At 43.3% G+C, this 25,000-nt stretch overlaps 2 protein-coding genes across 4 annotated transcripts in view; one reads left to right on the top strand and one right to left on the bottom strand.

The window, feature by feature from the left end:
* The window catches only part of orc6 (origin recognition complex, subunit 6), an 8,587-nt gene extending 2,487 nt beyond the window's left edge, over positions 1-6,100 (top strand). For all 3 annotated transcript variants that reach the window (XM_027174211.2, XM_047812967.1, XM_027174212.2), the window contains exons 3-7: positions 2,486-2,649; positions 2,808-2,897; positions 3,346-3,455; positions 4,515-4,601; positions 5,470-6,100. In XM_027174211.2, coding sequence (XP_027030012.1) covers positions 2,486-2,649; positions 2,808-2,897; positions 3,346-3,455; positions 4,515-4,601; positions 5,470-5,615 — 597 coding nt within the window. In that variant the 3' untranslated portion in view covers positions 5,616-6,100. The remainder of the gene's footprint in view (positions 1-2,485; positions 2,650-2,807; positions 2,898-3,345; positions 3,456-4,514; positions 4,602-5,469) is intronic.
* A 1,953-nt stretch (positions 6,101-8,053) lies between these two features.
* mylk3 (myosin light chain kinase 3) overlaps positions 8,054-25,000 on the bottom strand; it is a 48,494-nt gene continuing 31,547 nt past the window's right edge. The window contains exons 8-13 of the mRNA XM_047801027.1: positions 24,310-24,451; positions 22,051-22,121; positions 19,891-20,019; positions 14,418-14,570; positions 9,567-9,702; positions 8,054-8,622 (exon numbers count right to left, since the gene is read on the bottom strand). Of these exons, the coding sequence (XP_047656983.1) occupies positions 8,548-8,622; positions 9,567-9,702; positions 14,418-14,570; positions 19,891-20,019; positions 22,051-22,121; positions 24,310-24,451 (706 nt within the window). The 3' untranslated portion in view covers positions 8,054-8,547. The remainder of the gene's footprint in view (positions 8,623-9,566; positions 9,703-14,417; positions 14,571-19,890; positions 20,020-22,050; positions 22,122-24,309; positions 24,452-25,000) is intronic.

The following is a 25,000-nucleotide window of genomic DNA, read 5'->3' as shown; positions in this document are numbered from 1 at the left end:
GTAACTAACGGTGGCTTTTGCAGACTCGCACTTTAATAGATTTACAGTCACAACGGCTGCAACAAAGCGATCTAATCACATGCATAATAGGGTTTTAGCAAGTTTGTGACACACTCTGGTTCTTATTTCGATCTGGGGATTCGATCAAATAATTAAAGATCTGATATTTGACGAGCAACGGTGTAAGGCCCAGCAAATTTAGCCTGAAAAGGCAACAATGCCAGTACTTGATCACCTTGTTGAAACGAACGGACTTCTGCACGACGATCAAAGCAGAGCTTCATTCGGAATGCGCTTTTGCCATTTGACCAACCTCAAAAATTTTCCTACGAATGTGACAAATCAAAACACTCAGCACAATGAGGGGAACAGCCTCACGTATTTGTCACGTCACGTGACGTTACAAATTAAAAATTTGCACAACATGGACATGTGACGTATCAAAACACTCAGCACAATGAAAAGGAACTGCCTCACGGGTATTCGGATCACGTCGCATGCTCATGTCTGCTCGCCTCAAAGTATTGGCACCCTAGTGGTCCAGTAGCTTTCACGATCTTTCTGTCCACTTGCCTCCAAAAGTAACACTGACCCTTATGTCCACTCGCCTCCAAAAAGCACCGGCCTTTGCGAATACTTGCGTCAAAGCCGACATCAAAGTTTGTCGCTACAAACTTTACAAATCCAGTTGCATAATGATTTGCGAATTCCAAAAGTTGGTCTTTAGAAAAGACATCCAAAAGATCATCTGACAGAGTTTTAATAAACTCCTCGACAGAAGCCATAACAAAACAAGATAATACATGGGTAACAATATTGAAGTGCAGTTCCCCCTAACTCAGGGGTCGGCAACCCGCGGCTCCGGGGCCGCAAGTGGCTCTTCCATCCCTCTGCTGCGGCTCCCTGTAGATTTGGAAAATAAAAATTTAATTTAAATGTATTTTATTTCAGTTAGTTAGTTAGTTTAAAAAAAATGTCATGCAGGGCTGTCAGGTGTCACACATTGAGAGTGACAGTCACGCATTTGGGTCTTTTCTCACGCTCTCCCGCCACACATCGTATTTCTCATGCAGAAAAACTTTTTGACTATTTATCATATATTTAATAAGCTGCAACGCCCAAAATGTATCAGTCCACACCGCTGTCTGGAACCGCGCAGGAAATTAGTCAAGCCTGACACTTATCAGCCAATCAAAAAAGAGGCTACACAATAGCCAATCAGAAAATAGCAATATCTGGGAAAGATTTAACCCAACAACCAATGAAAAAAATTGGGGTTGCGGGGGTGTGTGTGTGTGTGTGTGTGTGTGTGAGATATTACGCTTGCCTATCTTCAAAATTTCAGAGCCGAAGAGGACTCAATTATACATTGAACATTTTATTTGACAGTAACCTTCAACCCAGCGTCTTTTTACTTAAGGTTAGTTCAAACTGTTCAAAATATTTTTGTTTGCCTGCAGAAATAAAACTTCGTTAACTCGGTAGTGGTTCATTGATTTCACACTACAGTTTTTTCTATACTTTTCATAAAGGTAAAAAACGATATATGCGGTGTTATCTTCATTTTAGATGTCAAATGGGTTTTGTGGCTCCCTGTGTTTTTTTTTCTGTGGGAAACGGGTCCAAAATGGCTCTTTGAGTGTTTAAGGTTGCCGACCCCTGCCCTAACTAAACCATAAACTAACTAAACTGAACCCTAGTCTTCATATAGGTACTTGCGGTGGGTATTTACACACTATAAACCAGGGTTCACAACAACAACAACCAATTGACTAGTTGCCATTACAAAACACGGACGTGTTCCCGAGCTATTGCTCCAACCGCTTTCACCATACAAAAAAACAAAAAAAAACAAACTAAAATAACAAACAGAGCATCCGGGTAAGGGTGCCATCTTTTCCTAACCAGGGAAAAGCAGTCCAAAATTATTAGCCGGTAAACGTATCGAAACCGCTTACCTACCAAATTCAATACCGCACAAATGTTTATAAAACAAAAGTAAGCGACATACCAAATTCACTGCAGCCCTCCAAAGCTAACGTTTCAACGAATAACCGATATCAACGGAATTTACAACGAATTAAAGTCGTATACAAAAATACTCAAACTGTAAGAACGGACGAGCCGCTACTTTTGTCACGACCGGCTCAAGTCATGACAAAATGGAGGACGCAGTGAAAACCAAAATAGCATTTAATCTTTTATTTAAAATGTGAATAATTAGTCTGAGCTTTGACAGGATGTTTTTAGCTCTTTAAACGTGACGGTGTAGTGGAGAAGGTGACGGTGTAGTGGAGAAGGTGACGGTGTAGTGGAGAAGGTGACCCCCCCCCCCCCCAGAAAAAACCACGGAGATTCACTCCCGTCTCGACCCATAAGCACGCTAGCGTTCACACGAGCTTCCTTTGAGCTCCAGATTTTAACCAAGCCTTCATTTCATCCATGTCTGAGTTAGTTTTCTTTATATGCTTGTGTGTCTGAGCAGGAGTATGTCGTCAAGCTGTCAGGATTGACTAAGAAAGCATATCAGAGCAGCCTGAAGGCCATGGAGTGCATGCTGGGGCTGCAAAGCAGTCTGGGGCTCGGGGATCTGGCGGTGCAGTACGGCTGCATGGAGGCGGTGAAGGCGGCGGCTCAGATCCTTCAACGGTAATCAGAATAAACAGCTTCTCTGTAATAATCATCAAATCTGAATATGTTCTGAGACTCGCTGTGAGGATTGTGCAGTAATGAGGATTAAAGAATACTAACTACTACTGCTTGTGTGTGTGTGTGTGTGTGTGTGTGTGTGTGTGGTCATGTTTTAGGTACGAAGACAGTTTACCTGCAGCTCAGCAACAAGACCTCGATCTGTCCAAACCCCTGTTCACTACAGCTGCTCTGTTCACTGCCTGCAAGTCAGTACTGCACAACACACTGCTCCTGTTCTCCCTTAGGTCCTTTCACTCCATGTAATAAGCTCTAGAGTAGAGCAATGTGTAAAAATAATGTAATGACAAATAGTTAAAAAGTGCAGTGTAATCGGTGGTATAGTTTCATTTCAGGCTTTAACGCGCGCACACGATCACATGGATTATTTTCCTAGAACGGTGTGAGCTCATGATGTTCCTCACACATAACCGAGCCTCCATCTTTCCTGGTTTAGCTCCTGGATGAAACCCTTAAACGATGCTGATATTATAATCATCAGATCTAGTTTTTACTCTGCTCTGCTCCGTCTAACATGCGAGGATGTTACTGTTTATTTCGACATCCCATAATACCTCAGTAGGTTTAATTCTGCCCCGGCTCCACGGTCGGATTTGTACCAAAGCACTAACACCGTGTCTGACGTTTACTTTGAAGGTGCATGAAAATCAGAGTGGATAAGAAGCTGGCGTCGTCCTCCGGCACCAAGAAGGCCGTGTTCGACAGGCTGTGTGTTCAGCTTCTGAAGTTCGGCCAAGAGATCTGCAGTGAGTCGCTGTTTTCTTTTTTTTTAAGTAAATCCGTCGCCTGTCGGATGTGTGTGCGGAACGTCTGAAATAAATATAGAGAAATAAACTTTTACGCGTTGCCGTCATCCGAGATGCGTCATCAGACATCCTCGACTTTTATGAACTGTTGGAATTTATTTTTTAATTTGTTGGGGTTGGATTTAAAGAGATATTTATTTATTTATTTATTTTAAATGATGGAATGATGCCACAGACTTTTTTTAATCTGTTTATCGTTGCATGGGAATTCTGTTTAAAGCCACAACTGATATTCAGGGGGGACGACAACATTTATACTAGTCTATTTTTTCACTCTGTTTCTCTCTTACTGTTTCTCTTCTGTGTCTCGCTCTCGCCCTCTGTGTCTCGCCCTCTGTGTCTCGCCCTCTGTGTCTCGCCCTCTGTGTCTCGCCCTCTGTGTCTCGCCCTCTGTGTCTCGCCCTCTGTGTCTCGCCCTCTGTGTCTCGCCCTCTGTGTCTCGCCCTTTATCGTTGTGTCTCGCTCTCTGTGTCTCGCCCTTTATCGTTGTATCTTGCTTTCTGTGTCTCGCCCTCTGTGTCTCGCCATTTATCGTTGTGTCTCGCCCTCTGTGTCTCGCCCTCTGTGTCTCGCCCTCTGTGTCTCGCCCTCTGTGTCTCGCCCTCTGTGTCTCGCCCTCTGTGTCTCGCCCTCTGTGTCTCGCCCTTTATCGTTGTGTCTCGCTCTCTGTGTCTCGCCCTTTATCGTTGTATCTTGCTTTCTGTGTCTCGCCCTCTGTGTCTCGCCCTCTGTGTCTCGCCCTCTGTGTCTCGCCCTCTGTGTCTCGCCCTCTGTGTCTCGCCCTCTGTGTCTCGCCCTCTGTGTCTCGCCCTCTGTGTCTCGCCCTTTATCGTTGTCTCGCTTTCTGTGTCTCGCCCTCTGTGTCTCGCTCTTTATCGTCGTATCTCGCTTTGTGTCTCGCTCTCTGTCTCGCTCTTTATCGTCGTATCTCGCTTTGTGTCTCGCTCTCTGTCTCGCTCTTTATCGTCGTGTCTCGCTTTCTGTCTATCTCTGTCTCAGGTGACACATCTTCCATGAAGGGAAAGATCAAATCAGCACAGAAGAGACAGAAGAATCTCACCGAGACGCCGCAGGAAGCAGAAGAGGGTGAGAAATAATAAATGACAGTCTGGCTCTTTCTTATCCGATCCTACGTTAGAGGAATGTCTCAGTAATACTTCAGTGGGCTCGTATTAGTGTCAGTAGTTCACGATCTCTGTAATAGTCCTGAAACTCATTACAAACACAAGGCGAAGGTGTTTAGTCTCCTTATTTAATGTAGAAAAAGCTTTGACCAAAATGTTATTAGTCATTTCTCCTCTTTCTTTTCTTCATGGTCACTTGTCAATTCTTTGCCTCACCCTCTCCTTCCCTCCCCCCCTCTCTCATTCACTCACTCACCTATTCACTCTGTTATTCACATATTCTCTCTCTCTCTCTCTCTCTCTCTCTCTCTCTCTCTCTCTCTCTCACATGCACTTGTATGAGGGTTTCTTTTTAGTTAAGGGGAAATAAGTCAGAAATCTGCATATAAAGAAACGTTCACCGTTATACAGTTTGAGAGGCTTTATACAATTTGGAATAAATGATTCCTTACTGAAATTTTAACAAAACTCTTTCTCCCTCCCTCTTTCTCTCTCTCCACATGTCTCTCCCTCCCTCTGTCCACATGTCTCTCTCTCTCTCTCCACATGTCTCTCCCTCCCTCTCTCCACATGTCTTGCTCTCCTCTCTCTCTCTCTCCACATGTCTCTCCCTCCCTCTCTCCACATGTCTCGCTCTCCTCTCTCTCTCCACATGTCGCCCTCCTCTGTCCACATGTCTCGCTCTCCTCTCTCTCCACATGTCGCCCTCCTCTGTCCACATGTCTCTCCCTCCCTCTCTCCAAATGTCTCGCTCTCCTCTCTCTCTCTCTCTCTCTCCACATGTCTCGCTCTCCTCTCTCTCCCTCTCTCTCTCTCTCTCTCTCTGTCAGATGATGGCTTGCCAACGTCTCCTAAGCAACAGCGGGAACAGGCACTGAGGGAAGACGAGTGTGAGGAAGAAACGAAACAAAATTACGAGGAGTGGAAAAGAAAAATCCTGGAAAATGCTCTCAAAGCCAAGAGCGACAGAGAGTGATGGCTACACCTGCTGATTTATTTAATTTAATTTAATTATTTGTCATGTTTTTAGTTTTCTTCTTTAACATTGCTCTCTTCTTTTTTTGAATTTATTTATCTTCCCACATGATCGTGTGTGTGTGTGTGCGCGCGCAGGTGAAATTGATCAGTGTGTACAGATATTCCCTCTCCTGTATTATTTCACTTGATTGCGTTGACAGACGTGTTTTGAACACGATGATGTGAATGAGGACTGAAGCCGAGCGCTGGTTTATATTCCGCTGCGTTCGAGTGGTTTGATGATGCTCATTGTTCGTGTGTAGTCTCAGGTGCTTTTTAATCAACCCCCTCATTACCTGTGACTCGTTCACATCAAGTGTCTCGGGCAGTGTGAAGAAGCGTGTGTGAGTGCTTGTCTTCATGTGTGTGTGTGTACGTGGGTGTTTGTGGGTGTGTCCAACACAATCTGTACTACTGTTTTAATAAAATTAAATGATCAAACTGTCTCTGCGTACGTCTGTCTGTCTTTCTGTGTAGGTGGGCCTGTCTTTGTGGGTGGGCCTGTCTGTCTGACTGTCAGTCAGTGTGTGCAGGTGTGTCTGTCTGTCTGTGTGGGTGGGCCTGTCTGTCTGTCAGTCAGTCTGTGTGGGTGGGCCTGTCTGTCTGTCAGTCAGTCTGTGTGGGTGGGCCTGTCTGTCTGTCAGTCTGTCTGTGTGGGTGGGCCTGTCTGTCTGTCTGTGTGGGTGGGCCTGTCTGTCTGTCAGTGTGGGTGGGCCTGTCTGTCTGTCAGTCAGTCTGTGTGGGTGGGCCTGTCTGTCTGTCAGTCAGTCTGTGTGGGTGGGCCTGTCAGTCAGTCTGTGTGGGTGGGCCTGTCAGTCAGTCTGTGTGGGTGGGCCTGTCAGTCAGTCTGTGTGGGTGGGCCTGTCAGTCAGTCTGTGTGGGTGGGCCTGTCAGTCAGTCTGTGTGGGTGGGCCTGTCAGTCAGTCTGTGTGGGTGGGCCTGTCAGTCAGTCTGTGTGGGTGGGCCTGTCAGTCAGTCTGTGTGGGTGGGCCTGTCAGTCAGTCTGTGTGGGTGGGCCTGTCAGTCAGTCTGTGTGGGTGGGCCTGTCAGTCAGTCTGTGTGGGTGGCCTGTCAGTCAGTCTGTGTGGGTGGGCCTGTCAGTCAGTCTGTGGGGTGGGCCTGTCAGTCAGTCTGTGTGGGTGGGCCTGTCAGTCAGTCTGTGTGGGTGGGCCTGTCAGTCAGTCTGTGTGGGTGGGCCTGTCAGTCAGTCTGTGTGGGTGGGCCTGTCAGTCAGTCTGTGTGGGTGGGCCTGTCTGTCTGTCAGTCAGTCTGTGTGGGTGGGCCTGTCTGTCTGTGTGGGTGGGCCTGTCAGTCAGTCTGTCTGTGTGGGTGGGCCTGTCAGTCAGTCAGTCAGTCAGTCAGTCAGTGTGTGCGGGTAGGCCTGTCAGTCAGTCAGTCAGTGTGTGCAGGTGGGCCTGTCTGTCTGTGTGGGTGGGCCTGTCTGTCTGTGTGGGCCTGTCTGCCTGTCAGTCAGTGTGTGCGGGTGGGCCTGTCTGTCTGTGTGGGTGGGCCTGTCTGTCTGTCAGTCAGTGTGTGCAGGTGGGCCTGTCAGTCAGTGTGTGCGGGTGGGCCTGTCTGTCTGTGTGTGCGGGTGGGCCTGTCTGTCTGTCAGTCAGTGTGTGCAGGTGGGCCTGTCAGTCAGTGTGTGCAGGTGGGCCTGTCAGTCAGTGTGTGCAGGTGGGCCTGTCAGTCAGTGTGTGCAGGTGGGCCTGTCTGTCTGTGCAGGTGGGCCTGTCTGTCTGTGTGGGTGGGCCTGTCTGTCTGTCAGTCAGTGTGTGCAGGTGGGCCTGTCAGTCAGTGTGTGCGGGTGGGCCTGTCTGTCTGTCAGTCAGTGTGTGCAGGTGGGCCTGTCAGTCAGTGTGTGCAGGTGGGCCTGTCAGTCAGTGTGTGCAGGTGGGCCTGTCTGTCTGTGCAGGTGGGCCTGTCTGTCTGTGTGGGTGGGCCTGTCTGTCTGTCAGTCAGTGTGTGCAGGTGGGCCTGTCTGCCTGTGTGTGCAGGTCTGTCTGTCTCTGTCTGACCTTGCAGTGGTGCTGTGCAGTGAAGTAGGAGTAATGTGTAGATGGGGTTCATTTGCGTACTCGTAATGTATTAAAGGGTGTTTGTTTTTATGCCTTGTATATTGTATAAAGACATTGTTTTATTATTCAATATGGAATATTTGAGTGTCTAAGTTTAGGAAGTGAGCAAAAGCAAGATCTAAGCTCTAAAAAAATAAAGCACATGCAGGCTTCACATTGAACGTGTACTCCAGGGAGCATTGAGGATAAAATGCTGAATGTGGCACTAAATCTGGCGTCTTTTGGGATCGTGTTTTATTATGAAAGCTGACGTTGGCTTCATCTGCGTGGGAGAGAAACTTCTCCAGGAAAAAAAATAAAAAATCTCAGCAACTGCAAGTGCCAGAAGCATCTACATGAGTTTATTGCATAACAGAACGAGTGTATCACAAGAGGCGAGGAGAAAAAAAAAACATCTTGGCTGGTAAATGAGTTTCAATCCACCACAAGAAAAAAAAAAGAGGCTAATTTTGAATATAATGCAAAGAAAAAAAAACAAGACACCTTCACAGAAGGGAGGAAGAGTTTTCCATGCGAGTGTGTGTTCAGTACAGCAGCATCTTCATGCTCAGGGCAGAGAAATCTGTGGTGTTTGTGGCTTATAACAGAAAATCAAACGATACGTACGTCATAAAGTGAGCGTAGGAATATTCACTACAACAAAATGTCGTTCTTAATCGGCTGCTGTTTCTTTGTCTGACTAGAATAAAATAAATTAAACGAAATAAACCCCGACGTCTTCGCACACGTGCTGGAGCTCGGTGAAGTCGAGCTGAGTGTGAAGAAGAAAGGAATGTCCGTCTTCCCCTCCTCGGTCCTGTACGTCTGTAAGAATCAGGACGTGCTCATGGATCTGCTCTGCTGGAACCTCTTGAGCCGGTTGGCCGCCGTCACCGCGTAGAAGTGCTTCTGTAAGAAGGATTGATGAGGAGGTGACACACGTGCAGCAGATTTTGACATACGGCTAAGTACACTGACCCATACTCAATTTGTTCTCTGCGTTTAACCCATCCAAAGTGCACACACACACACACACACACACACACACACACACACACCCTGAACATACACCCGGAACAGGGGGCAGCCATTTCTGCTGGGGCACCCGGGGTGCAGTCGGGGGTTCGGTGCCTTGCTCAAGGGCACCTCAGTCGTGGTATTGCCGGCCCGAGACTCGAACCCACAACCTTAGGGTTAGGAGTCAGACTCTCTAACCATTAGGCCACGACTTACTTTATTTATAAATGAGAATTATTACCCAGAAACCCTGGAGTCACAGAACGAGATGTGGAGCTTTGAGCTCTTTCACCTTAAACTCGATTTATGGAGCATTTGAGAAGAATTAAAGATTATTATTATTATTATTATTATTATTATTATTATTATTAATAATCTCATCTTACCCCAGACACCTTAATCAAACTGGGAACGATTTGACTGAATTTATTCGACTGAAACACTGACAGACTTTAATAAAGGAACCCTTTTACCACCAAACTGCGATTCTCAATCTGCCAGTTGGAATGGAAATGGACTTCTGCTCGCATTACTGATAGACTGCAAAAATCTGCAATAAACAAGCGGTCGCAAAAAAGGCAGGGGAAGGGGGTGCCAATACTTTTAAGCCGTTAGGGACACAGAGCATATAGAAGAGCAGATTATCTTCCTGTAATAATCTGGTGAGATTGGACAATGAGTGGACAATGTTAGCTGTCTGTGTGCGTGTGTGTATTTCTTTTTTTTTTTAATGTTCTAAGATCGGTTTTCAACGCATCATTCTCGCAGAACTTTCGCACCATTCTAGCGGTTTTAATCCCACAGCCACACGCGTCATTTTGTGTAGTGTTGCGTACCTTCCACTGGCGATGAGCTGCTAGGTAACGCTGTAGTCTCATCTGGGATTTGAGACGGACTCTGTGTCTCTTCGCTTTCTCCTCCAGATTATTCAGCCAGCTGTGTTTCATACAGCCTGAGGCACTCAGTCGACTGCTGCCGTACACACACACACACACACACACCACACACACACACACACACACACACACACACACACACACACACACAATGATATACCTTAACAGTATCACCTCTCTGAAGTTTCTAATGTACACAAACACAAGTGCTGTTAAATTCTGGATCCTGATTGGTCAGAAGGGTTTCAATCATTTACTATACTAATAGCCATAACGGTATCGCAACTGGGAATCACAGGAATATATGAACATGCTGGTGCTCACGCTGTATGTTATTGTATCCATAGTAACAGCACGGTCACAGGAAACTAAAAATGTGTGCAATTCATAATTTTTTTTTTTAGAGAGAGAGAACAGAGAGAGAGAGAACAGAGAGAACAGAGAGAACAGAGAGAACAGAGCAGCTGTAGTGAACAGGGGTTTGGACAGATCGAGGTCTTGTTGCTGAGCTGCAGGTAAACTGCAGGTAAAAGCTGCTAAACTGTCTTCGTACCCAAAACATGACAGACAGACAGACAGAGACACACACAGACACACAGGCACACAGACAGAAAGACAGAGACACAGACAGACAGGCAGAGACACAGACAGACTGACAGAGACACAGACTGACAGAGACACACACTGACAGAGACACAGACAGACATACAGAGACACACACAGACAGACAGAGACACAGACAGACTGACAGAGACACACACTGACAGAGACACAGACTGACAGGCAGAGACACAGACAGACAGGCAGAGACACAGACAGACAGGCAGAGACACAGACAGACTGACAGAGACACAGACAGACAGGCAGAGACACAGACAGACTGACAGACACACGGACAGACAGGCAGAGACACGGACAGACTGACAGAGACACAGACAGACATACAGAGACACACACAGACAGACAGAGACACAGACAGACAGACAGACAGAGACACAGACAGACAGACAGAGACACACACAGACAGACAGAGACACACACAGACAGACAGAGACACAGACAGACAGAGACACAGACAGACAGAGACACAGACAGACAGACAAGCTGCTATAACGCTAATGCGGTTGTTTTTTCTGTAATAATCATTGGGAACACAAACAGATTACAATAACAGAGTCATTCAAAGGTTCCTCAGTAAAACGGTCTATGACAAGACCATTGTATTGGATTTGTACAAATTTTCAAGAATAAATGTACCCTTTAATACACATCCCAGCTTTTCCACAGGTAACCTTCTTTTAATCAAAATCGACCCATCTTTAATTAAAGGTGGTTCATCACCAACCCATTCGATCATCACTGCCTTTCTATCCAACGTCATTAAGCTTTTAAGGAGGTAATATTATAATATTCCCAGTAGACACGTCAGAAGGCCCTGACCTTCTGTTTGCATATAATAGACTGCAATAAACGAGCATTTTCAAAGGCAGGGACAAGGGGTGCCAATACTTTTAAGTCATTGGGGACACTAAGAGCATACAGAGCTGTTTATCTTACTGTAATAATCTGCTGAGATAAAAACCCTGTGCAATATTTACCCTTTTACCAGCACACTGGGATCGAAATAAATTTATGTTATGTTTTTAATCATAAAGAAACGAACGACGATGTGTTGATACGGTATCTCAGGTTCTCTCTCCAGACTGCTGTGAAATCAGATACGACCCTGAATGTTGACGTATAGCATGGAGTAACATTCATTCATTCATTTTCTACCGCTTTATCCGAACTTCTCGGGTCACGGGGAGCCTGTGCCTATCTCAGGCATCATCGGGCATCGAGGCAGGATACACCCTGGACGGAGTGCCAACCCATCACAAGGCACACACACACTCTCATTCACTCACACACACACACACACTACGGACAATTTTCCAGAGATGCCAATCAACCTACCATGCATGTCTTTGGACCGGGGGAGGAAACCGGAGTACGCGGAGGAAACCCCCGAGGCACGGGGAGAACATGCAAACTCCACACACACAAGGCTGAGATGGGAATCGAACCCCCGACCCTGGAGGTGTGAGGCGAACCTGCTAACCACTAAGCCACCGTGCCCTCATGGAGTAACATCTGCGAGAAAAAATGATCTTAAACAAAATCGTAACTCTTTGGATGCCTGGTTTAAAAAACCGATACTTAGGCTCGTGAAACGATAAAGATATTTATTGTGAAACAGATAAAAAAAAATAAAAAATCCAAATCCACAAATCCAGTGTCAACCTGCATGAGACCGCTCATCTAATTCTGAGTCCAAACTGAAATCTTTAAATCTGTACCTAAATCTTCTCGACGAACTTATAAATATATACGACAAAAAAATCTAATTAGTGTATTTTTATTTCCAGTAGGACTTTCTGATCGAGTATTCGAGGAAATTATTATTGGATGAATTATTGTAAAACCCTTAAGGGTGTGATGTAAATCAGGAATAATAATCTTTCTGTGTTTATTTCCTTTAGCAGCAGACTCTCGTGTGTGTGTGTGTGTGTGTGTGTGTGTGTGTGTGTGTGTGTGTGTGTGACTTCTACATAATATTTTAGAAATATAAAGCATACATTGAGGGTGTTAAAAATGTACCAGCACTAATTAGACCACCAGGCCATCGGAAGGTTTTCATACATTGGTGACAATTAAATGATGTTAATTGTCATTTGATTGGCAGCTCGGCTTAATTAGCCGTGTGGTATTTGTGAATCCACCCGAGCTGCTGACTGTGGACGATGAGCCATTAGCGGTCATTAGCTAAAAGCATGCGTGACCTGTTAACCTGAAACACACTGGTGTGAGAGAAAGCAAGAGTGTGTGTGTGTGTGTGTGTGTGTGTGTGTGTGTGTGTGTGTGTGTGTGTGAGGGTGAAAAATCCATTAAAATATATGTGTTATAAATCACACTACTGAACATATCACTGTGAGTGTCTGTTCACGTTTTCATATCTTGGTGGGGACCAAATGTTCATCCATCTGTCCAATTATCAGTTTATTCAGCTATACATCATTTGGTGCATCCATCCGTCGATCTACTCATCCGTCCATTTATCCCATCAATAAAAATCTATAAATTTAAGTTTTTGTAAGCATCAGGTCCTTACAAGGCTTCTAATACAAATATGTGTGTGTGTGTGTGTGTATGTGTGTGTGTGTGTGTGTGTGTGTGTGTGTGTGTGTGTGTGTGTGTGTGTGTGTGTGTGTGTGTGTGCATGAACATGATAGACTTTCTTTTTTTCCCCCATCCATGCAGATGACTACTTTATCACCCGTACACTATAATTACTCCTTGATACCTACTTATTTCATGACCTTTGACCCGTCATACGCGCCTTTCGAATAGCCGAATCTCTTCTCGGGTAACGGCGAATCACGTGGCCTTCTACGCGACGATGGCGGTGGAAACGATTTTTGACTGTCTGTTATACAAAAGCCATTTTGTCAGACAAAACACAGCAATTACACAACACTTGTGCACAATCAGAAAGGCATTTTCTCAGGCACGTTGCGCTGAAGGGCCGCCCATCTGCGTGTATGTTTTTAGTCACCGGAGAGAGAGGGTGCGAATGTGAAGAATGTTAAATGTAGGCGTGTGTTGCGTCACTAAGTGCACCCTGTCACAGAGCTGTAGAGGATCATTAGCAGGCCCTCGCTGGCCCCTGCTGAGCCAGGCGTCTATTGTCTCACGCCAGATGAGCAGTGACGCTCTCGTGGCACCAGCAAAGCCTCTGCCTTACAGCTCGGCCTCATCTATGCTGATAATTTCAGCCTTTTGATGAACGTATCCGGATGTTTTTGCCGAGTTAAACGCTCAGTTCCAAAGAGAGGCAATGTGGGGATGAAAGAGCAGCCAGTCTTTACATCCTGTTACTCCAAAAATCCAAAAATATTAAAGCGAGACGTTAAGTGGATCGATCGTTCCTTAAAAAGCTACTTTAAACTTCCATATTAAAGTCCTTGATGTTTCTGTCATTTTAAATTCAATATTATAACTACAGTAATAAAGTGTTTAATATGCTTTATATCTTTATACCAAATTAAAAAAACTTAAATAAATGACGGGGGTGGGGGGTGGTGGCTTAGTGGTTAGCATGTTCGTCTCACACCTCCAGGGTTGGGGGTTTGATTCCCGCCTCCGCCTCCTTGTGTGTGTGGAGTTTGCATGTTCTCCCCGTGCCTCGGGGGTTTCCTCCGGGTACTCCGGTTTCCTCACCCGGTCCATCTCTGGAAAATTGTCTGTAGTGTGTGAGTGTGTGAGTGAATGAGAGTGTGTGTGTGCCCTGTGATGGGTTGGCACTCCGTCCAGGGTGTATCCTGCCTCGATGGCCCATGATGAATGAATGAATAAATGACAAGATGTTTAAAAAATACCTAATGTTCTGCATGGATGGATGGATGGATGGATGGATGGAATAATTAATGGATGAGCAGGAGTTTGAATGTATGTATGAAAGTTTCTGAATTGGTGGATGGGTAAATAAATTGCTGGACACACGTACTGTATGTATAGACGGATAAACAGAGGGAAAGATGGATGATAAACAGACAGGTTAGATAAATAAAGAGAAATATCCATGTGAGATAAAGGATGGATGGAAGAATGGATGGAAAATTGAAGGTTAGTGAAAGGATGAACAAACAGACAGAGAAATGGATGGGTGGATGAATGGATGGATGTATGTATGCCTGGGCTGGTGATTTTGAGATAAAAGGAGAGCTGGATGACGGATGGACAGATAGGTACCATTTTGCAGGGATGAGTAATTTAGAGATGAAGTCTTTCGCTTCTTCTGACACGTTCTCAAACGCCTCAGCGTCAAAGTCCCAGTTGGCGTGAAGGATGTTGTTCATCGTCTCAGCGTCGTTGTCACCCAGGAAAGGTGACAAGCCACTTAAACTGAAAACACACACACACACACACACACACACACACACACACACACACACACACACACACACACAAAGGAGACATTAGGACTGTTATATAATACACCGTCTGATAGATTATTAATAAAAAGCCTCTTTTACAACCATTTGGCAAAACTGAACAAACCACCTCGTCAACCTGGTGATAAATGTGTTGCTAACACGCCGGCGATCTGTTCCAAATTATTAGCTAATGAAGAACTTGTTTAACGCTTAAGTGCTTTCAGAACTGTGCACTCTATTCTGTTGGCTTTTTATTTAAATGTACTTAATATTTCCAGCATGTGGATGAATTGTCATGGAAGAGCAGAAGGAAATTAAATGAGAGAGCAAGAGAAAAGTTAATAATAATAATACTAAGAAGAAGAAGAAGAAGAAGAAGAAGAAGAAGAAGAAGAAGAAGAAGAAGAAGAAGAAGAGGAGGAGGAGGAAAAAGAAAAGGAAGAAAGAAGAAAAAGAAGAAGAAGAGAGAAGAAGAAAAAGAAGAAGATCGATAAGAATAAACAGAATCACTACAAGAATACGAATAAATAATACGAACACCGTCTACCACATCCTCTAAACCTACTATTCTAACGCAACTCCAGCCTTACTCCTCACACCTAAGAAATCCTCGGACGCACAGACATCAACAAACTCCATATACTCGCAACACACCGACCTCCGACCTAATACACTGTACCCTCATATATCACAACCACACCATACCGCATCCCTCCGACCTACCATCATACTACTCACGCCTACTCCTCATGTGCGCACTACTCCTACGCATACACACCCAGCGCATCTCGCAATAAGCGCAATATCAATACATAACTACATTCATCGAATAGTAATCACTCAAGAATACTAAACAGAGTCATACCTACAGAACACCATATATACATCCCACACTCAATACTCCCTCAGAATCATACACTCAAATACTTTGCCTCCTCTACCATCCTCCTCTCTTCATACCCCAACTACACACATCCACTCAAACATGCTCATCATCCTCCTAATACTCACTACTCAAGACGAAAATACTATTATTCGCATAAGCATCACACGATGACGAAATATGAATAAAATATTATACTATTAATGAATACTCACCCAACTTCTGCCTCTTCCTCACTCTCCGCCTACACATCAATCCTTTCTCCACTCTACTCCCTCCTCGATCCATAATACCCATCACATACCTACTACCTATCTGATAACCGAATACACTCATCTACGAGACGATACTCATAAGCAACCAGATCTGATAACAAGTAATACTATGACCCTAATACCTACTCCCTAAGAAGAATCTAAGAACTATAGCCCCTACTCCCCTACCCTCGCTTAAAGCAAGAAGAAGAAGAAGAAGAAGAAGAAGAAGAAGAAGAAGAAAAAGAAGAAGAGGAAGAAGAAAAAGAAGAAGAGGAAGAAGAAAAAGAATCCCTCTACATTGTGGATAGTTGAAGGATAAAGAAATAGGCAGCAACATCGCTTTGTCACGTCGGATGATCGCTCTGTGCTCTAAGTGTTTGTTAATGGTGTGTCATCTTCGTCGGTAACAGTCATCTTCCTCACACGTGTTACTGTGAGCCTTACATAACACTTCAAAATAAGGCCATCGCTTAAAAGTTAGATGCATGCATTAAAAAATAAATAAATAAATAAATAAATAAATAAATAAATAAATAATACACAACGCACCTAAAAAGGCCTCCATTGGTCCTTTAAATAGTTGAGCGATAACAGAATAATCAAACTGAGGCACAGAGTTGCAGAAAACCAGGTCATAACATACATTCTAGGTGAAAAGAAATCCTGCTAAAGCCTCTCGAGCAGGTGTCACGGTGTTAGTGCTAATTAACACATTACTCTAAGTTGTTCAGGGCTAATAATGGAGCTTCGGCATTAAATTCGAGTCAGAGGCTGAAAAATCGCAGCAGTTCTTAATCCTGATTCACGAACGACACTATTTAGTGTTAGCAATGAAGAATAGGATTCTTTTTAGTGACTCGATTCTTTGAAGTTTTGATTCGTTTGATTCGATCATAGGAACGAGTGAAACAAATTGTAGCATGAAGCAGCAACGTACTAAAAAAGACATTAAAGAATAAAAGGTCAGAGTTACTCAGAGCAGGAAATTTAAAGTCTGGGAAGTTTGGGAAGACTCGATTCACTCAGCTGCTTAAAGATGATTCTTTCTCTTTATCCAAAATGGCTTCCACCCTCGTTATAGAGCTGCTAATAAAACAGCACTTGATGATTTTATTTTATTTTATTTTATTACTGTTAATTCATTGCAAATGATAAGATGAACCAGAACTAGTCTACAACACTTACGGATCACTTTAAGGAAATGTTGGTTATAACTGAAGAAAAACGGCTTAGAATTAATGGATGAGTCAAAAGTTAAATTGAAGGATGAATGCTGTCGATTTGGAGGATGTAGGAGGTATATACGTGGATGAACAGATGGGAGGATGGATGATGGAGAACAGGTTAGAAAAATAGAGAGAACAGTCAGGCAAGATAAAAGATAACACACCATAGAGCAGGTGGGTGGATGGATGGATGGATAGATGGATAGATAGGTGGAGAGATGGACGGATGGATGGATGAATGGATGGATGGATAGATAAATAGATAGGTGGAGAGATGGATGGATGGATGGATGGATGGAAGGATGGATGCAGTTGATGCCATTGCCATAGCCCTCCACTTAGCCCTCACCCATCTGGACAATAAAGACACTTATGTACGAATGCTGTTCATAGACTTTAGTTCAGCATTCAATACAATCATCCCTCAGCACCTGATTGGGCAGCTGAGCCTGCTGGGACTAAACTCCTCCCTCTGCAACTGGATCCTGGACTTCCTGACTGGGAGACCTCAGTCAGTCCGGATCGGGAACGGATCATCTGTAGAGATCGACAAGAGCACCAAATTTCTTGGTGTTCATCTAGCGGAGAACTTCACCTGGTCACTCAACACCAGAGCCATCATCAAGAAAGCCAAGCAGCGTCTCTACTTCCTACGAAGGCCGAGAAAGGCACATCTCCCTCCCCCCATCCTGACCATGTTCTACAGAGGGACCATTGAGAGCATCCTGAGCAGCTGCATCACTGTCTGGTTTGGGAACTGTACGATCTTGGATCGCAAGACCCTGCAGCGGATAGTGAGGACAGCGGAGAAGATCATTGGGGTCTCTCTTCCCTCTATCATGGACACTTACACCACACGCTGCATCCGCAAAGCCAACAGCATTGTCGATGACCCCACACACCCCTCACACACACTCTTCACCCTCCTGTCGTCTGGAAAAAGGTACCGAAGCGTTCGGGCCCTAAAGACCAGACTGCGTAACAGTTTCTTCCCACAAGCCATCAGACTTCTCAATAACTGAACTGTACTGTACTGAGCACAACATACACACGCATCATCTGTATGGACTCCACAGACCCTCACAAAACACACACACACACTGACACATCATACTGTTTACATGCTGCTTACAATCCGTCAAACTGTTTACACGCCGTTTTGCACACTTTTCTGCTGTTTTTGCACATACTGTCCAACATTTCAGCTGTTTTTGCACACATTGTACAATATCTCAGCCATTACGCACATACTATACGATATTTCAGTCATTTGCTGATTTTTGCACAATTCTATATATTATCCCAAGGACCTGCTGCTAAGAAACTGCGTTCATTCTAATGTTACTGCACGAAATATTGTTTGAACATTCAGTATTCACATACAGTATATACACCGGTTTATTTCTGTTGCTGTTTATTGTCTTTTGTGTATTGCATTTTTTGTATTTTTTGTATTGTCTTGAAGCTTTATGTCTGCAATGTATTTTGTCCTGCACTGTCTTGTTTGTCTTGTCCTGCACTGTTTGCACCAGGTTGCACAGTTGCACTTTATGTGGCTACTTACTACTACTACTTATAAGACTACTTACTATGTCCTTAGCCCTGTCTTTGTTTTATGTAGCACCTTGATCCTGGAGAAACGTTGTCTCATTTCACTGTGTACTACAATCAGCTATATATGGTTGTAATGACAATAAAAGCTTCTTGACTCTTGATGGATGGATGAACGATGGATGGATGTATGGATGGATGAACGATGGATGGATGGATGGATGGATGGATGGATGGATGAGAGATGATTCGCTGTGGCAACCCCTGAAGGGAAAAGCCGAAAGAAGAAGAAGAAGAAGAAGAAGGATGGACGGATGGATGGATGGATGGTTGAGAGATGATTCGCTGTGGCAACCCCTGAAGGGAAAAGCCGAAAGAAGAAGAAGAAGGATGGATGGATGGATGGATGGATGGATGGATAAATGCTTAAGCTCAATGACAGAATTAATGGATAAGTAGTAAGTTGAATTGATGGATGAACGCTGCCAGATTGGTGGACGGTTAGATTGATGGACGCACTAGAGGAGGTATGGATGGATAAACAGGTGGAGAGATGGATGATGTAAAAAAAAAAGGTTAGGAAAATTGAGAGAACGGTCATACGAGATGAAAGGTGGGTGAATGGCTGAGTGCAAAATAAAGAAAACATTTTTAAGGTCGAAAAGGTCTGACTCTAAATCCACTGAGAAACCTTGGTTTTTATGGCAAACTTTGCATTATGCGTTCAAGCTACTTAAAAGAGTCAAAAGGTTTGCCAAATGTTCCTCATTATTCAATATTTTCCTGCTGCGGTACACCACATTTGGCCTTGGTAATCCAGTTGTAGGAATTGTAAGCACTGTGTTTTGTGCATATTCAAGTGAGTATAGGGCCATGACCCATGTGAGAAGGGCTTTGTTGTTGGACTGTGATTGGGGTTGAGTAGATATTGTGCTTTCAGGACCTCTTAGCCATCTCCCCAAGCCCAGAGGCTTTCATTAGAGGATTAGTGGATGCACTCATGCCAGAGGCTCTGATGTCTGGCTTTCATTCCCGTGGCATTTGCATTTCTTTTTTGATCTCTCGCTGACATTAAAAGTCAGAAAGAGCACAAGAAATATAAAATTCAGTTCAGGCAGATACTCGGTTCCAAATAGGCTTTTTCTTCTGTTGTAAAATTCAGTTTCCAGAAGCAAAGCCATTCTCAAAAAGGTTTAATGTATTCAGTTTTTTTTTCATTGTGCCTATAATAAAAAAATATAGTGAAATAAGCCTGCTGGAAATATTGAATTTATATTTTAAAAGTATTTCTAACGGATGTTTTGAACAAATGTCAGCCTTAGCTTTATGGCACAGAAAGCATTATGGATTTGTCTCTGGATTCGAACCTACAGCATGTACGTGATGACGCCGACGCTCCACATGTCCGTAGGGAATGACACAAAGTCGTAATTCACCACTTCAGGCGCCAAAAACTCAGGGGTCCCAAAGTTTACCTTCAGTTTCTCTCTGGGTCGATATCTGCAAATCACAAGAAAAAAATCAAATGTTAGTATCTTAATAGTTCTGTGTAAAATAACATTGGGCTATGAGGTCAGATAAAACCTGCTCTCATTTCCACATATGGAGCCAAAGACACATCCATATGTTCATCATTGTCTTAAAGGCATGACCAGTCATGCTAAATGGAAGCTACATGGACTTGGCGTGTCTACTTATTGGGTTCTATATATGTACTGTACGTGATACGCCAATTATTAAGTTTCAAACATGGATAAAACTGGGTTCCATATATAGAAATTAAGTGTTTTCTATAAGGACATGACACTCCTAATTATTGTGTTCCATATATGGGCATGACACTTCTAATTATTTTGTTCCATATATGGGCATGACACTCCTAATTATTGTGTTCCATATATGGGCATGACACTCCTTATTACTGTGTTCCATATATGGGCATGACACTCCTAATTATTGTGTTCCATATATGGGCATGACACTCCTTATTACTGTGTTCCATATATGGGCATGACACTCCTTATTACTGTGTTCCATATATGGGCGTGGCACTCCTAATTATTGTGTTCCATATATGGGCATGACACTCCTTATTACTGTGTTCCATATATGGGCGTGACACTTCCAATTATTATGTTCCATATATGGGTGTGACATTTCTAATTACTGAGTTCCATATATGGGTGTGACATTTCTAATTATTATGTTCCATATATGGGCATGACACTCCTTATTACTGTGTTCCATATATGGGCGTGACACTCCTAATTATTGTGTTCCATATATGGGCGTGACACTCCTTATTTCTGTGTTCCATATATGGGTGTGACACTTCCAATTATTATGTTCCATATATGGGCATGACACTCCTAATTACTGTGTTCCATATATGGGCGTGACACTCCTAATTACTGTGTTCCATACATGGGCATGACACTCCTTATTACTGTGTTCCATATATGGGCGTGACATTCCTAATTATTGTGTTCCATATATGGGCGTGACACTCCTTATTACTGTGTTCCATATATGGGCGTGACACTCCTAATTATTGTGTTCCATATATGGGCGTGACACTCCTTATTTCTGTGTTCCATATATGGGTGTGACACTTCCAATTATTATGTTCCATATATGGACCTGACACTCCTAATTATCGTGTTCCATATATGGGCGTGACACTCCTTATTACTGTGTTTCATATATGGGCGTGACACTCCTAATTACTGTGTTCCATACATGGGCATGACACTCCTTATTACCGTGTTCCATATATGGGCGTGACACTCCTTATTACTGTGTTCCATATATGGGCGTGAGAATTCTAATTACTGAGTTCCATATATGGGTGTGACATTTATTGGTTTCCATAAATAGACATGAAACACCTGTATATTGTATTTCATATACGCACATGACACACCTATTTACTGGGATCTTACTGGGACATGAGACACTAGAATTTATGAATATTTAACAATAAATTAGAGAGTACACACATCAGACAGTCCACAGTCAACACACTCTGGAATGATTTATCTTCTAGAAAACTCAGTATATTAGTGAACACACGACGAACGTCATGTTCAAACACTATAGAAGAAAAACACAGCGTTTTTCACATTCAGAGCATTCATAAGACTCGATTGTGTTACGCAAAGCAGCTCAACCCAGTGACTCAGAACTGCAGAAAAACACAACATGCATCTCAGATTGTAATTGTTGCCTGTGAATCTTTCGCATGATATCTCCGTGTCAATCTTTGTTGTGAAGAAGTATGTAGGTGGAGGCATGATTGCGGTGATGGTTTGCTAAATCAAACGTGGGGGCCGGATGATAAAGGCGCTCTAGCCTTGTGAATCAGAGGCAGTGCATGAGAGAGAACTGCAGAGAAGTATAATTACGAGACAACCGAGTAGCTTTCTCTCTCTTCACACCATCACAAATAACACTATATACGTAATCAAAGGCGCCTCTTTGATACAGAAAACTGACTAACATCTGCCAGAAACAAAAACACCATTCACTTACTTTCTAGCAAGGCCAAAATCGATGATCTTGATTTGGTTGCTGGTGCTGCTAACACAAAGTATATTTTCAGGCTGTGGGGAAAAGAAAATATAAGTATAAGTTTAAAAATATATATATACACACTTTGATGTTGGCTTTGACAAAGAAGGTATTCGCAAAGTGATACGTCTGGAGGCAAGTGGAAAGAAAGCTAGGGTGCCAAAACATTTGGAGGCAAGTGAAGACGAGCCAGAATACACGTGAGGTAATTCCCCTCATTGGGCTGAGTGTTTTGATATATGACATGCCCATGTTGTGCTAATTTTTATTTTCACGTGACGTCATCAGAATACCCGTGAGGAAGTTCTCCTCGTTGTTCTGAGTGTTTTGATATGTCACATGTCCATGTTGTAAAAAGTTTTTTGATTTTGCATATATTGAGGGCGGGGCATATATCACAAGCGAAAGGCCAGTCGGTACACCGATTTAAACCTTTGTTCAGAGTATCACCCTAAAGGAGCTGGTCGAGTTTGCTATAGAGAGTTCAAAAGCTTGATGAGTTACAGTATAAACCTCCAAAGTTTATAATTGGAGTCTATGGGAAAAAAGGCCAATTTGAGACCTGGTACCGGAAGTATCGGTACTCAGATTGCTTAGAAAGGTAATAGCAACATACTTCAGACCAGGGTCTACAACATATCCGAATTTGGTGCATGTGGCTCGAAAGGAGGAGTTACTCTTGATAAATATTTGTCTAAGCTTAAATCGGAAAACAGAATGTTGGCTTCTACAAAGCGACATAATAAATATAAATAAAAAGATTATAAATAAAATAAATATATATATATATTCCCACAGGTCTAGGACGATATAAGTATAATAGCCAGTATTCATAATAAGGTTCTTTATTCATGACCAGAATCAGAATTATATAATAATGAAAACACAATTAATGGTGTGGAGCCACTGTATAGTAGGTAAAGCTTTCTCTCGAGCAGTGGTCCTCGACCCCCGGGCCGCAGACCGGTACCAGTCTGTGGACCAAATGGTACCGGGCCGCCCAAGGAACATTAAATTATTTCCATTTTATTTACTGTGGTGTATTTCTCTCGGGTTTGAGCGACTTTCCATGGACGAGAGGTTAACCGGGAGCTGAGAGACGTCACCTAAAGCCGCACCGATAATGCGCATGCGCAAAATATCATGATATCGGGTTTAGGTGAAACTCTGCCGGTGTTCTGGATTAAAGTCATGGCGGAATACCCTGAGATTGTCACCACAGCACTTACATCCCTATCGCCATTTCCGACATGCTATCTGTGTGAAGCGGGGATTTCTGCAGTGACGGCAACCGAAACAAAACAACGGAATAAACTGGACATAAGCGACACACTTTGGGTGTCATTGTCTCCTATTACCCCAGATGGAACCGTCTCGTTGTAAAGAAACAAGCTCGGGGTTCTCATTGATTTAGTGTTGTAGTGAATTAAAAAGGCATGTTTAAATAAAATTAAATTAAAATTATTTAATTTAATTTTATTGTATAGTCGCCACCAACGACCACCCACCGCCAGCGGGCCGCGGTAAAATTAACAAACATTGACCGGTCCGTGGTGAAAAAAAAGGTTGGGGACCACTGCTCTAAAGTACCTTAATGTAATTTTTTGGGGTTGGAGACTAGAAGTAGAATATCTCAAAAATTTCAAACTCTTTGTTAGTCTGTGTTGCACAAGTCTTAACCTCATTGCAGAGGCAACCAAGCTGAAAAATTCTGGTAATCGTAATTCATGATGCTTACAGTATAATGGTCCATAATTCACTGCTGAATTTTGTAGTGGATCTGGATTTGGGATTTTTTTTTTAATTGAACACGGTGAGTATTTTTGGATAATAAAACTACAACCCAGAGTGTTACAGATGCAGCTACATACAGGTTTTAAAAATTGTAAGTATTGGAGAAAAAAATATCGTGACTAACACTTATTGGGTGCCATTACTTACAGAACTACCAGTGATCAACTGCATATGGAACAGGAGCAAATATGTAGCAGTTGTATTGATATATAAATACAGCTGCTAAAAATAGATTCGACTTGGTTTCGATGAATCTATTTGTGATGAAGCAGATAAGAGATAAGAGATTTTTCCAGCTTTACTACACACTGGTGCCTCTGACCCGTCCCTGCTGTTCTACCGGGGTGGGAGTGGGGGGGTGTTGGTTTGTTTTGATGGTTTATGTATGAAGTGTGATTGAGTGTGATGGAGTGCAGACGGTTTCACCTTCAGGTCCAGATGCAGGATGTACTGCTGATGGAGATATTGCACTCCTTCACAGATCTGACGCATGAACACGATGGCGTCCAGCTCCGTCAGCTGGTACTGTTCGTTTACGATGCGTTCGAACAGCTCGCCGCCTTCCACACTGATCAGGGAAAAAACGGCCAGGAATAAAAGTCGAACATGATCTCAAACTAATTAACTGTTTATTCGGTTTCTGATAATATTATAAACTCATAACCAACTGACGATAATAAGGAGGTTCAGAACTGACATTCTGTCTGTCTGTCTGTCTGTCTGTCTGTCTGTCTGTCTGTCTGTCTGTCTGTCTGTCTGTCTCTCAGTATCATAGGGTGTGTGTTGTTTCTGTTGTATTGTTAAGAAATGATTGGAAAGCAAAAGAAAGTCTTCCTCTTTGTGTTTAACACGTCCGATCTCTGCCATGTCGTGTGATTTGATGTCTGCGGTTAAATTGTTTGGATTGTTTATCAAACACTGTTTGTTTGATTGATTATAATTAAACACAAAGAACCATAACCAGATCTGTCAAAGCTGTCCTGTCTGGTTAAAGGTTACATAAGTGAAAATGACACTGTGTGTGTGTGTGTGTGTGTGTGTGTGTGTGTGTGTGTGTGTGTGTGTGTGTGTGTGAGTGTGAGTGAGTGTGTGTGTGTGTGTTTCTATGTGTGTGTGT

Source organism: Tachysurus fulvidraco, chromosome 1 (genome assembly GCF_022655615.1).
Source record: "Tachysurus fulvidraco isolate hzauxx_2018 chromosome 1, HZAU_PFXX_2.0, whole genome shotgun sequence".
Lineage (NCBI taxonomy): Eukaryota > Metazoa > Chordata > Actinopteri > Siluriformes > Bagridae > Tachysurus > Tachysurus fulvidraco.
This window is presented reverse-complemented; position numbering and strand designations above follow the sequence as displayed.